This window comes from Salarias fasciatus, chromosome 1 (genome assembly GCF_902148845.1).
Source record: "Salarias fasciatus chromosome 1, fSalaFa1.1, whole genome shotgun sequence".
Classification (NCBI taxonomy): Eukaryota; Metazoa; Chordata; class Actinopteri; order Blenniiformes; family Blenniidae; genus Salarias; species Salarias fasciatus.
The window spans coordinates 461,987-474,232 of record NC_043745.1 but is presented as its reverse complement, the minus strand read 5'-3'; the positions used below and the strand labels follow the sequence as shown (position 1 = coordinate 474,232).

General features: G+C 50.5%; 1 protein-coding gene across 1 annotated transcript; it reads left to right on the top strand.

Moving 5' to 3' along the window:
* Positions 1–4,054: 4,054 nt before the first annotated feature.
* lto1 (LTO1 maturation factor of ABCE1) lies at positions 4,055–12,002 on the top strand. Its single transcript, XM_030092731.1, has 5 exons — positions 4,055–4,121; positions 4,187–4,292; positions 5,150–5,220; positions 10,205–10,322; positions 11,743–12,002. The coding sequence occupies exons 1-5, from the start codon at positions 4,072–4,074 to the stop codon at positions 11,809–11,811; spliced, it is 414 nt and encodes a 137-aa protein (XP_029948591.1). The 5' UTR covers positions 4,055–4,071; the 3' UTR covers positions 11,812–12,002.
* Positions 12,003–12,246: the final 244 nt, after the last annotated feature.

Genomic DNA, 12,246 nt, shown 5'->3' with positions numbered 1-12,246 from the left:
TTTCTCCAGTTGTATTAGAACTCTTTCTCCAAAATAGTATACAATTTCAGCAGAATTGGCAATTTAATCCTTGTTTATTAGCTGATTAAAATTTTCTTGAACACATTGCTTCACAGATTGATTTCTTCCTTGAACCAATCATTTACCTGATACCAACATTTTGACCCTTTGGGAAACTTTGAAAGCATTCATTAGAGGTCATATAATAGAATACAGTGCCTGCATAAACAGGAACTGAACTAAAAGATTTAATGAATTAATTAAACGAATTCAAGATGTGGACAGGCAACATTCCTCTACCCCCTCGGCTGATCTCCGCAAAAAGAGAATAGCATTACAAACAGAATTTGATCTCCTCGTATCAAAGGAAGCCAGTGACAACATTTTGAAATCCAGACAAAGTTATTATGAATATGGGGGTAGAGCAGGTAGATTACTCTCCCATCAACTGCGTCAGTACTCTGCTTCAAATTTTATAACAGAAATATAATCTGCAGAAGGAGAAATGAAGTCTGATCTGAAAGATATAAATGATCAATTCAAATGTTTCGATTCGTCATTATATGCTTCTGAATGCTCTCAAGATGAAGATTTTCTGGATAATATTTCTCTTCCAACCATAGCTGACAAAGACAGGGCCTCTTTAGAGCAGCCAATATCTGAAATTGAGATTAGACAGGCCATAAAATCTATGAAAAACAGAAAAGCACCTGGACCAGATGGATATTCAATTGAGTTCTAAAAAGCTTTTGCAAACAAGTTAATACCTCTGTTGTCCTCTGTTTACACTGAATCACTTAAACAAAAGAACCTCCCTGAGTCTGTGACTCAAGCCACAATCTCTGTGATTCTTAAGAAAGGTAAAGATCCCACTAAATGCGAGTCATATCGTCCAATAAGTCTTCTTACATGGGACTATAAAATACTTAATAAGATTTTGTCCCTTAGATTGGAATCAATAATACCGACTAGGGCTGTCACGATATCAAATTTTCTCTTCACTATTATCATGGGCAAAAAATATCACGATAACGATATTATCATGATATCAGCAAAAATGTAACTAATAATGGTACAAACATTCAGATTCATCTTTAATTTTATTATGGACCGAGCCCGAGAATATTTTTGCTTTCTTGACACTTGGTTCACCACCTTCATCAGTAGATTTCTTCAACTGTGACATAATACAAATAAAATGATTAATTGTTATTTAACTTCTGTTTCACATGTACTTACAAACAAGAAATGCACAAAATTATAATTAAGTGAGAGGTAGACATATACTATTAACTAGAATGTGGCCCTCAGACAGGCAGACCTCCGCCACAGCTCCAATCAGTCACCAACAACCAGAAGAACACCAGATATAATCACACAGTGATCAGGGTGTGATCGGAGCAGAGCGCTGTGGCGTGCGGTGCCTCTGTCTGTCGCCCTCTCTGTGTGTGTGTGTGTGTGTGTGTGTGTTTATCTGAAAAAGAAAACCGAAAAGCAACATAATTTATGTTATTTTGCTTAATTTTCATTTGAAAATGGACCGGATTCTCTCATATTTTCCGTTCCCGACTTCCTGTGTGGTGCGATCTGCTCTGTCCAGCTTTACAGCTGGCGGTCCACGGCGAGCGGCTCGCGGAGAAAATAGAGCGGAGCGGAGCGCCGCGGTCCACGGCGCGAGCCGCTACGCCTCCTGTATGAACCGTCAGAGAGGTGAACAGGGGCGCCGATCTGACAGTCGGTGCGCGGCGCTTCCGCCTCCGCAAGCGGCGCGTCCTGTGAACCAGGCGTTTGTCCCCCCTGTCGGCGGGCCTGCCCAACCATGTGAAAGACTCCCTATCTGTCAATGACAAAGAATCCTTTAAAAACCTCCTGGATCTAGACAGTGATCCGGATCTTCACCAAAACTTAATGGATTCTAAGTGAGCCCAGGACCCACTGTTCTGCCCTCACTATGCGTAAGCCACATTGCAGAGCTAGGCAGACAGTTAACATCAGAAAGTTGGGAAAAAAGGACCAGGAGAAGACTGAATTTTGTTTGAAGGCAAAGTCTTGTGTTTTGATTGTCTTTTCATTTCCTTCTTTTAATATTTCTTTTTTGTAGAACTGCAATGACATGAAATACACACAGAATATACTTGCACTGTGTACTGAATAACATTTTCTACTGTAAATAGTTCACCCTTTTTAACAATGCTTTTTAAACATATGAATTGACACAAACATGAATTCAGCTCCTAAACATTCACAAAATTATGATGAGATGGAATGACTAGTGCTAAAAATAAACTATATTAATTGCTTAAAAGAGTAACTTTCAATGTCTTTATGAATCACATGAAATGACATGGACATGAAGTGACAATACTCTCAAAATGATAATGCAGAAGCCACACTCAAAGTGCACGTGTACATCATGTAAGAGAACAGAACTAACTCAGTATTAGCTCACAGCAATAAGCTAGCTTCACAATCAGTGTACTGCACATCATGCTAAAGGCTAACAGAATAAGCTGTCTTGGAGATAGAATGAAGTTTGAAGAGGTGAGGGCTCATAAGAAACTTCTATTTTTCATCTGCTCTGTTATTGGTGGTGGTGGTGGTGGTGTGTGTGTGTGTGTGTGTGTGTTTGGGGGGGGCGGGGGTCTGACATTTTTTACCCCCAGCACACACACACACACACACACACACACACACACACACACACACACACACACACACACACACACACACACACACGTGCAAAATGCCTGTGCCATGTGTAGTCGAAGAAAATCATTCTGGTTGAATAAAACTAACTTTAAGTCAACTTTAATTCTAACCCAGATGAATTCGGGCTGATTTATATTCATATATACCCACTTCTGTGTGTGTCTGTGATTACACACCTACACATCAGTGTCCACTTGGTTCTACCTGTTCAGATCTATGTTGTGTTCTCCCGTATTGAGTTCTATTTGTATAGCTCTATGGTGGGTCTACCTGTATAGCTCTATGGTGGGTCTACCTTTATAGGTCTATGGTGGGTCTACCTTTATAGCTCTATGGTGGGTCTACCTTTATAGGTCTATGGTGGGTCTACCTTTATAGCTCTATGGTGGGTCTACCTTTATAGGTCTATGGTGGGTCTACCTGTATAGCTCTATGGTGGGTCTACCTTTATAACTCTATGGCGGGTCTACCTGTATAGCTCTATGGTGGGTCTACCTTTATAGGTCTATGGTGAGTCTACCTTTATAACTCTATGGCGGGTCTACCTGTATAGCTCTATGGTGGGTCTACCTGTATAGCTCTATGGTGGGTCTACCTGTATAGCTCTATGGTGGGTCTACCTTTATAGGTCTATGGTGGGTCTACCTGTATAGCTCTATGGTGGGTCTACCTTTATAGCTCTATGGCGGGTCTACCTGTATAGCTCTATGGTGGGTCTACCTGTATAGCTCTATGGCGGGTCTACCTGTATAGCTCTATGGTGGGTCTACCTGTATAGCTCTATGGCGGGTCTACCTGTATAGCTCTATGGCGGGTCTACCTTTATAGGTCTATGGTGGGTCTACCTGTATAGCTCTATGGTGGGTCTACCTTTATAGCTCTATGGTGGGTCTACCTTTATAGCTCTATGGTGGGTCTACCTGTATAGCTCTATGGCGGGTCTACCTTTATAGCTCTATGGTGGGTCTACCTGTATAGCTCTATGGTGGGTCTACCTGTATAGCTCTATGGTGGGTCTACCTTTATAGCTCTATGGTGGGTCTACCTTTATAGCTCTATGGTGGGTCTACCTGTATAGCTCTATGGTGGGTCTACCTGTATAGCTCTATGGTGGGTCTACCTGTATAGCTCTATGGTGGGTCTACCTTTATAGCTCTATGGTGGGTCTACCTTTATAGCTCTATGGTGGGTCTACCTTTATAGCTCTATGGTGGGTCTACCTGTATAGCTCTATGGTGGGTCTACCTGTATAGCTCTATGGTGGGTCTACCTTTATAGCTCTATGGTGGGTCTACCTTTATAGCTCTATGGTGGGTCTACCTTTATAGGTCTGGGGCAGGGCGGCGCCACGGGACTTCCAACATGGCGGACGGAGAGGATCTGTTCGACAGCATCCTGCTGGCGGATGAAAAGTAGGTTTTCTTCCTCTTTCTGAGGTTTAGTGAAGCTTCTCCCGTCTGAACGCTCCGTCCGGCAGGTACCGGGGAGAGGGCTACCGGGAGGGCTTCCAGAGGGGCACGCGGCGCGGCCTGCAGGGCGGGAGGAGGCACGGAGCGTCCCACGGAGCGCGCCTTTCCTCCGAGGTGAGACCGGCCGTCCTGTCCTGTCCCGGTGAGACCGGCCGTCCTGTCCTGTCCCGGTGAGACCGGTGTCGTGCCGAAAAGTGACTGCCTGCCGAAAAACGACTGCCCCGACGGGAACGCACATCGACGTGTTTCAGTACTTCTCCACTGCTCGCATGCGCTGTATGGATGTTTCCTAAAGTATTCTTTATGAATATTTCTAAGAGTATAATTTTTATATATACATATATATATATAAATTACACACAAACCATTATATCAACAGTCATCCCTCAGTCACAGGGCGCAGTCACTCTTCGGCAGCTGAGTGATGTGAGGAGTGACACTGAGCACTTTAAGGGAGGCCAGGGTGATGTTCACAGAATTTGCAGGACTGAAAGCAGATAAATCAGGCAGGTGCATGTAGAGTGATTTTGGTCAGTGTCACTCCTCACATCACTCAGTTACAGGGGGCAGTCACTTTTATGCAAGCAGCTGCCGAAAAGTGACTGTGCCCAAGGGAAGAGGGGTGTCTGCTGATATCATGGTTTGTGTGTAATTTATATAAAAAAAAAAAAATACTCTTAGAAATATTCATAAAGAATATTTTATGAAACATCTGCACAGCGTATGCGAGCAGTAAAGACATACAGAAACACGTCGATACATGTTCCCGTCGGGGGCAGTCGTTTTTCGGGGGGGCAGTCATTTTTCGGCACGACACCGGCCGTCCTGTCCTGTCCCCGGTGAGACGGCTTGTCCCTGGTGTTGCCTTGTCCCTTGTGTTGCCTGTTCTTGTCTCTGCTGTCGCCTGTCCCCGGTGCTGCCTTGTCCCCCGTGTCTCCTGTCCCTCATGTCTCCTGCCTCTGGTCCTGCAGGTGTCCTTCTACCATGGCTTTGCCACCACCTGGAAGTGTCTCCTGGACCACAGCACAGACGTGAAGTCCAGGTGCGTGGGGGACCGGGTCCCTGTTCACTGCAGAGCGACTGATCTGTTGTTCAGGTTACAGAGGAATCGACTCGCTTCCCTCCTTCTTTAAACCGTCTTTAAACCGCCGGTCCGTTCAGAAAAGCCTTCTGTTGGACGTCGGCTCTCTGGTTTGCCGTTGGGCTGAGGACGTCTGCTTCGTCCATCAGTCACCAGCCTGACCATTGACTGTAATGAAAGGTGAAAGGTCAGCGCCTTTCCAGAGCTGCTGAGCTCAGTAGTTTTGCAGACTGTTGGCATTCCATTGTCGGCGTGCGGCGGCGGTTTCAGCTCCATTCAGAGCGGGAGCCAGAGCCCCAGGACCCGGTCCAGCACTTCCCCGAGCCTGAGTGGACGGGAAGAGGGATGTTTCCGTTCTCAGAAGTCCCAATGAGACGACAGTGGTGTGTCAGCTCCGGCGCTTCGCCGACGACATTCTGCTGTTTGCTTCAAACCAGCTGGAAATGAGTTTTTATTCAGTGACCTGTAGGGATGGGACGAGATCTTGTGTCACGAGATCTCGCAAGATCGAAATGCTGCGAGATCGAATGCCACGAGATTGAGTAAGTTTATATGCAGGCAATAAGTAATTATTAACTGGAATATTGACAGAATAATACATTACATGGCGCACAGCCATAGAAACACGTGCAAAACACTGAATCTGCTCATATTCATATTTAAAAACCCGGTCGAAAGGGACATGAAATGCTGTTCTGCCATGTTCTATCCGCAAGGAATCTTGGTCTTTTGTGTCCACAAACTACTTGTGACACAGTTTAATTGATACGACGTAAAGAAAATGTGCAGAAACGATGGTTCAGTTCTTCTCTTTTATTGAAAAAACGCTGCATCGCATCATTGAACATTTCACCACGTCTTGCCGGCTCACACTCTTTTTCTAACAACATGCAGAGAGAGCCTGCAGCCTGCAGCCTTCTTCCTCTGTGGTGTCTGTGTAAAATAAGGTTGAACATGCAAACAGCACACCTAGTGGCAGGAAGTGCAAATGCAGTCATGGCGTCGTCTGTGCGCCGAGGTTTGAATGGGAATAGGCGAACTAGGCGGCCGCATAGGGCGCAGTGTACGGGGGGGGGGGGGGGGGGGGGGGGGGGGACCATGGCCATACAAGGGGCGCCCCGACGCTCCTTGTTCCGTGTGAGCACAGCGCTGCGCCGCTCCGACGCTGCATGTCAGTACCGCACCGCTTGGTCAAACTAATGAGTTTTTGGACGATTAAAGCTGTTTTGCTAGCAGCGCTATACATGCCCAATCTGCTAACAGAATAGGGATGTGCACCGCTCGATTTTGGGTCCAACTTTCTCCCGAAGCACTGTTGGGATCAGAAAAGCATTCGGGGTGAGGATATTGTTCTACTTCATTCTATAAACAACGTGAAAACTGTTTAAACTGAACTTATCCTTTAAATTCTTAGATTTGTTTTTCTTCAACAGGGTGATTTTCCCTGGAGTTGTTGGATATAAATCGAATTGAAGTCCTTTATTTGTCCCTCAGGGGGAAACTACAGTGTTTCAGCAGCACAAAGAAAAGAAGTAGAATAGAAATGTGAAAAATTACAAAGCCGAACCATACACAGAAAAATTAAATATAATTTATATATAATTTTAGGACAGATATAATTAAGTAACGAATGTAAACTAACAGACATAATTAAATATAAATATAAATTTAAGACAGATATAATAGAATAAATAATGGATAAATACTAACACATATAATTAAATATACATTTAAGACAGATGTATATGTACAATATAATAGAAAAATAGAATACTTTGTAGAATACTTTATTGATCTCACAGTGGAGAAATTTTACAGGTTCCTGAGGCTCATAGAACACACGGCAATGAAAGTAAATAAGAACAAGAAATAATGCAAATCATGATAGCTAAAGATACGAAGCTCTAAATGTATGTGCTTGACTTTTAAAAATTTAACAGGAAATGTATAATAAATACAATGTATACAATATAATAAATACAATTGTAAAATGCAATATAATAATGCAATAATACAATAATATGCGAGAATGTGAGAATCACAAAAGCTATATACCCAGGAGTTTCCCAGAGCTGAATGGATGATGGATGTTTGCAGGTGATGAATTAAGGTGCAGATTGTCTTGATGTTTGTGAGAGTGTGTGTGGTGTGTGTGTTTGCGGTTGGAGCAGAATAGGAATGGGAGCGTGCAGGTTGAGGGTTTCCAGCCGCCGCTGGCCGTCCTCAGGCCGTCCTCAGGCCGTCCTCAGGCCGTCCTCAGGCCGTCCTCAGGCCGTCCTCAGGCCGTCCTCAGGCCGTCCTCAGGCCGTCCTCAGGCCGTCCTCAGGCCGTCCTCAGGCCGTCCTGAGCCTGAGGACGGCCTGAGCCTGAGGCCGTCCTGAGGCCGTCCTGAGCCTGAGGCCGTCCTGAGCCTGAGGCCGTCCTGAGCCTGAGGCCGTCCTGAGGCCGTCCTGAGCCTGAGGCCGTCCTGAGGCCGTCCTGAGCCTGAGGCCGTCCTGAGGCCGTCCTGAGCCTGAGGCCGTCCTGAGGCCGTCCTGAGGCCGTCCTGAGGCCGTCCTGAGGCCGTCCTGAGGCCGTCCTGAGGCCGTCCTGAGGCCGTCCTGAGGCCGTCCTGAGGCCGTCCTGAGGCCGTCCTCAGGCCGTCCTGAGGCCGTCCTGAGGCCGTCCTGAGGCCGTCCTGAGGCCGTCCTGAGCCTGAGGCCGTCCTGAGGCCGTCCTGAGCCTGAGGCCGTCCTGAGGCCGTCCTGAGCCTGAGGCCGTCCTGAGCCTGAGGCCGTCCTCAGGCCGTCCTGAGCCTGAGGCCGCCCTGAGGCCGTCCTGAGCCTGAGGCCGTCCTGAGGCCGTCCTGAGCCTGAGGCCGTCCTGAGGCCGTCCTGAGGCCGTCCTGAGGCCGTCCTGAGGCCGTCCTGAGGCCGTCCTGAGGCCGTCCTGAGGCCGTCCTGAGGCCGTCCTGAGGCCGTCCTGAGCCTGAGGCCGTCCTGAGGCCGTCCTGAGCCTGAGGCCGTCCTGAGCCTGAGGCCGTCCTCAGGCCGTCCTGAGCCTGAGGCCGCCCTGAGGCCGTCCTGAGCCTGAGGCCGTCCTGAGCCTGAGGCCGTCCTCAGGCCGTCCTGAGCCTGAGGCCGTCCTGAGCCTGAGGCCGTCCTGAGCCTGAGGCCGTCCTCAGGCCGTCCTGAGCCTGAGGCCGTCCTCAGGCCGTCCTGAGCCTGAGGCCGTCCTGAGCCTGAGGCCGTCCTGAGCCTGAGGCCGTCCTGAGCCTGAGGCCGTCCTGAGCCTGAGGCCGTCCTGAGGCCGTCCTGAGCCTGAGGCCGTCCTGAGCCTGAGGCCGTCCTCAGGCCGTCCTGAGCCTGAGGCCGTCCTGAGGCCGTCCTGAGGTCGTCCTGAGGTCGTCCTGAGGCCGTCCTGAGCCTGAGGCCGTCCTGAGGCCGTCCTGAGGCCGTCCTGAGGCCGTCCTGAGGCCGTCCTGAGCCTGAGGCCGTCCTGAGCCTGAGGCCGTCCTGAGCCTGAGGCCGTCCTGAGCCTGAGGCCGTCCTGAGCCTGAGGCCGTCCTGAGCCTGAGGCCGTCCTGAGGCCGTCCTGAGCCTGAGGCCGTCCTCAGGCCGTCCTGAGCCTGAGGCCGTCCTGAGCCTGAGGCCGTCCTGAGCCTGAGGCCGTCCTGAGCCTGAGGCCGTCCTGAGCCTGAGGCCGTCCTGAGCCTGAGGCCGTCCTCAGGCCGTCCTGAGCCTGAGGCCGTCCTCAGGCCGTCCTGAGCCTGAGGCCGTCCTGAGCCTGAGGCCGTCCTCAGGCCGTCCTGAGCCTGAGGCCGTCCTGAGCCTGAGGCCGTCCTGAGGCCGTCCTGAGCCTGAGGCCGTCCTGAGCCTGAGGCCGTCCTGAGGCCGTCCTGAGCCTGAGGCCGTCCTGAGCCTGAGGCCGTCCTGAGCCTGAGGCCGTCCTGAGCCTGAGGCCGTCCTCAGGCCGTCCTGAGCCTGAGGCCGTCCTGAGCCTGAGGCCGTCCTGAGCCTGAGGCCGTCCTGAGCCTGAGGCCGTCCTGAGGCCGTCCTGAGCCTGAGGCCGTCCTGAGCCTGAGGCCGTCCTGAGCCTGAGGCCGTCCTCAGGCCGTCCTGAGCCTGAGGCCGTCCTGAGGTCGTCCTGAGGCCGTCCTGAGCCTGAGGCCGTCCTGAGGCCGTCCTGAGGCCGTCCTGAGGCCGTCCTGAGGCCGTCCTGAGGCCGTCCTGAGCCTGAGGCCGTCCTGAGCCTGAGGCCGTTCTCAGGCCGTCCTGAGCCTGAGGCCGTCCTGAGCCTGAGGCCGTCCTCAGGCCGTCCTGAGCCTGAGGCCGCCCTGAGGCCGTCCTGAGCCTGAGGCCGTCCTGAGCCTGAGGCCGTCCTCAGGCCGTCCTGAGCCTGAGGCCGTCCTCAGGCCGTCCTGAGCCTGAGGCCGTCCTGAGCCTGAGGCCGTCCTGAGCCTGAGGCCGTCCTGAGCCTGAGGCCGTCCTGAGGCCGTCCTGAGCCTGAGGCCGTCCTGAGCCTGAGGCCGTCCTGAGGCCGTCCTGAGCCTGAGGCCGTCCTGAGCCTGAGGCCGTCCTGAGGCCGTCCTGAGCCTGAGGCCGTCCTGAGCCTGAGGCCGTCCTGAGGCCGTCCTGAGCCTGAGGCCGTCCTGAGCCTGAGGCCGTCCTGAGGCCGTCCTGAGCCTGAGGCTGTCCTGAGGCCGTCCTGAGCCTGAGGCCGTCCTGAGGCCGTCCTGAGCCTGAGGCCGTCCTGAGCCTGAGGCCGTCCTCAGGCCGTCCTGAGCCTGAGGCCGCCCTGAGGCCGTCCTGAGCCTGAGGCCGTCCTCAGGCCGTCCTGAGCCTGAGGCCGTCCTGAGCCTGAGGCCGTCCTGAGCCTGAGGCCGTCCTGAGCCTGAGGCCGTCCTGAGCCTGAGGCCGTCCTGAGCCTGAGGGCGGCCTGAGACCGTCTTGCTTTGTGTGTTTAGGAAGCGGCTGAAGGCTCTGGAGTCTCTGCTGGGACTGATCCGGGACTCTCCGCTGGACAACCCGCAGTCCGTCACCCTGCAGAGCAACACTGACAAGCTCCGGGCCAAGTTCAGACAGGTAGCCAGCGCGCTCCACTTTTTAGCTTTTTTTAAATGTGTTCAGTAAAGATTCACTTAGTGCAGGGGTGTTCAACCCGTGGCTCTGGAGCCACATGTGGCACCTCAGTCCCTCTGCAGCGGCTCCACGAAGCTTTGGAAACATGAAACATGAATAAACATTTGACTTATTCTTATTATAGTGACACACCACAGCACTTTCAAAATGATTGGTCACTCTCGGGTCAAAGGGGATTCAAAAAACCTACAAGTAAATTTAGGAGAAAGTGCTGAAACCACAAGAAATGGAGGGGAAAATGATAGAATGGCCTAAAAAACTGAAATGCGAGAATTTCTTCCAAAATGAAGTGAAATATGGTTGGAAAAAAGCATAGAAAACTGCTAACATTTCTAGATTGTCAGCAAAAATAATAATAAACAAACCCTTTGTTTTTTGTACCTGATTTAAACAGTTTTGCTCCTGTTTCACATTAAATATAATAAAATGTTCACTGTTCTGAACTCTAGTTAAAACTTCATGATTGCTTCATTGTAAGATCTAGTTTTTGTTTGTGAATCTTCCGGAGCTGCATTCGCCTCATTTTAAAGGTTCAAACGTTCATTATGGCTCCAGAACTACTGGACTGAGTGGAAGGTAAAAACAAAACAAGAAAAATGTCTGTTTTGGTCATAAAAGTTGCAGAACCCTGATCTGGACCATAGATCATAAATATAACGGACAGACCTTTCGTGACGTCACCCATAGCGTTTCCAACCGCCGTTCTGAAGACAGCAGCGAGTCCAGCAGGACGTCTCCACACAGAGCATCTGAAACCGGATGTAATGTGATTGGTCCAGCCCGTCACATGACCGCATCACGTGGACAGAGGAGGCGCTGTGATAGGGCCATTTATGCAAAACTTTAACTCCTAATATAAAATCTACAGATGATTTATGTGAAAATTAGAGTCTGGTGAAGCAGCAGGTTGTAGAAACGAGAGACAGAGACCAGAACCTGTTCTGAAACCGGGCGCTTTATGTTTATTTTCACTCTGAAAATCGGCATTTTTGAATGGGTTCCAATGAGACCGGGGCTCTTTTTGAAACCAGCATCATCGCCCCCTGCTGGAATCTCCCTGGAATTACATCTTTTTTGCACTTCCGAATTATCTTCGGGGTTTATGAGCGGAGGCTGGCGCTTGATCTGGACCCTCTTGGTCCTTTTCAGGGTCCTGAGGACTGGAGCCAATCCCAGCTGCTGTGGGCGGGGTCACCCTGGACAAGTGTCCAGTCTGTCCCATGGAGACGCATATAGACAGTCTCTCTCTCTCTCTCTCTCTCTCTCTCTCTCTCTCTCTCTGGCGATTAGTTAACCTGTGGTGTGCTGTTGGAGGGTGGGAGGAGGTCTGTTGTGATTGGCTAACCTCGGGACTTGTGTGCAGGTGTGCTCCATGCTGAGCGTCCCTGCTGACTTCAGGGACATCCACACGGCGGCGGGGACATCGTTTTGAACACCGGCGAGGAAGAGGAGACGATTGAAAGACAGCAGGGAGGTGGGGCTTAATCCCAGTCTGCGCTCAGCACGGCGTGTGTGGGTTTGGTCATGTGACCAGTCGGAGTGAGTTTCTCCACCGTGATGAGGAGGCCTGGCGGCTTGCGATATGATGGACATTCTAATGACTGCATTCAATAAAGTGGCTTGATTCCACTCGTGTGTGTTTGGTGTGTAACATTACTCCACCGACTGCAGTGAAGCGGAGAACACTGCCCTCTGCTGGACAAATTAACACCGCAATCAACCCATCGCACCATGAGCTCAGCTGTATTGCAGGGGCGGCGCAAAGAATCACGGGAAGTGCAGGCTCTGTTGCCTGCTCTGTTTTCAAATGTACAAACCTGATTATGAGAAGCGAAATCAAGATGCTGCCATACAGGTGAGGACTTCC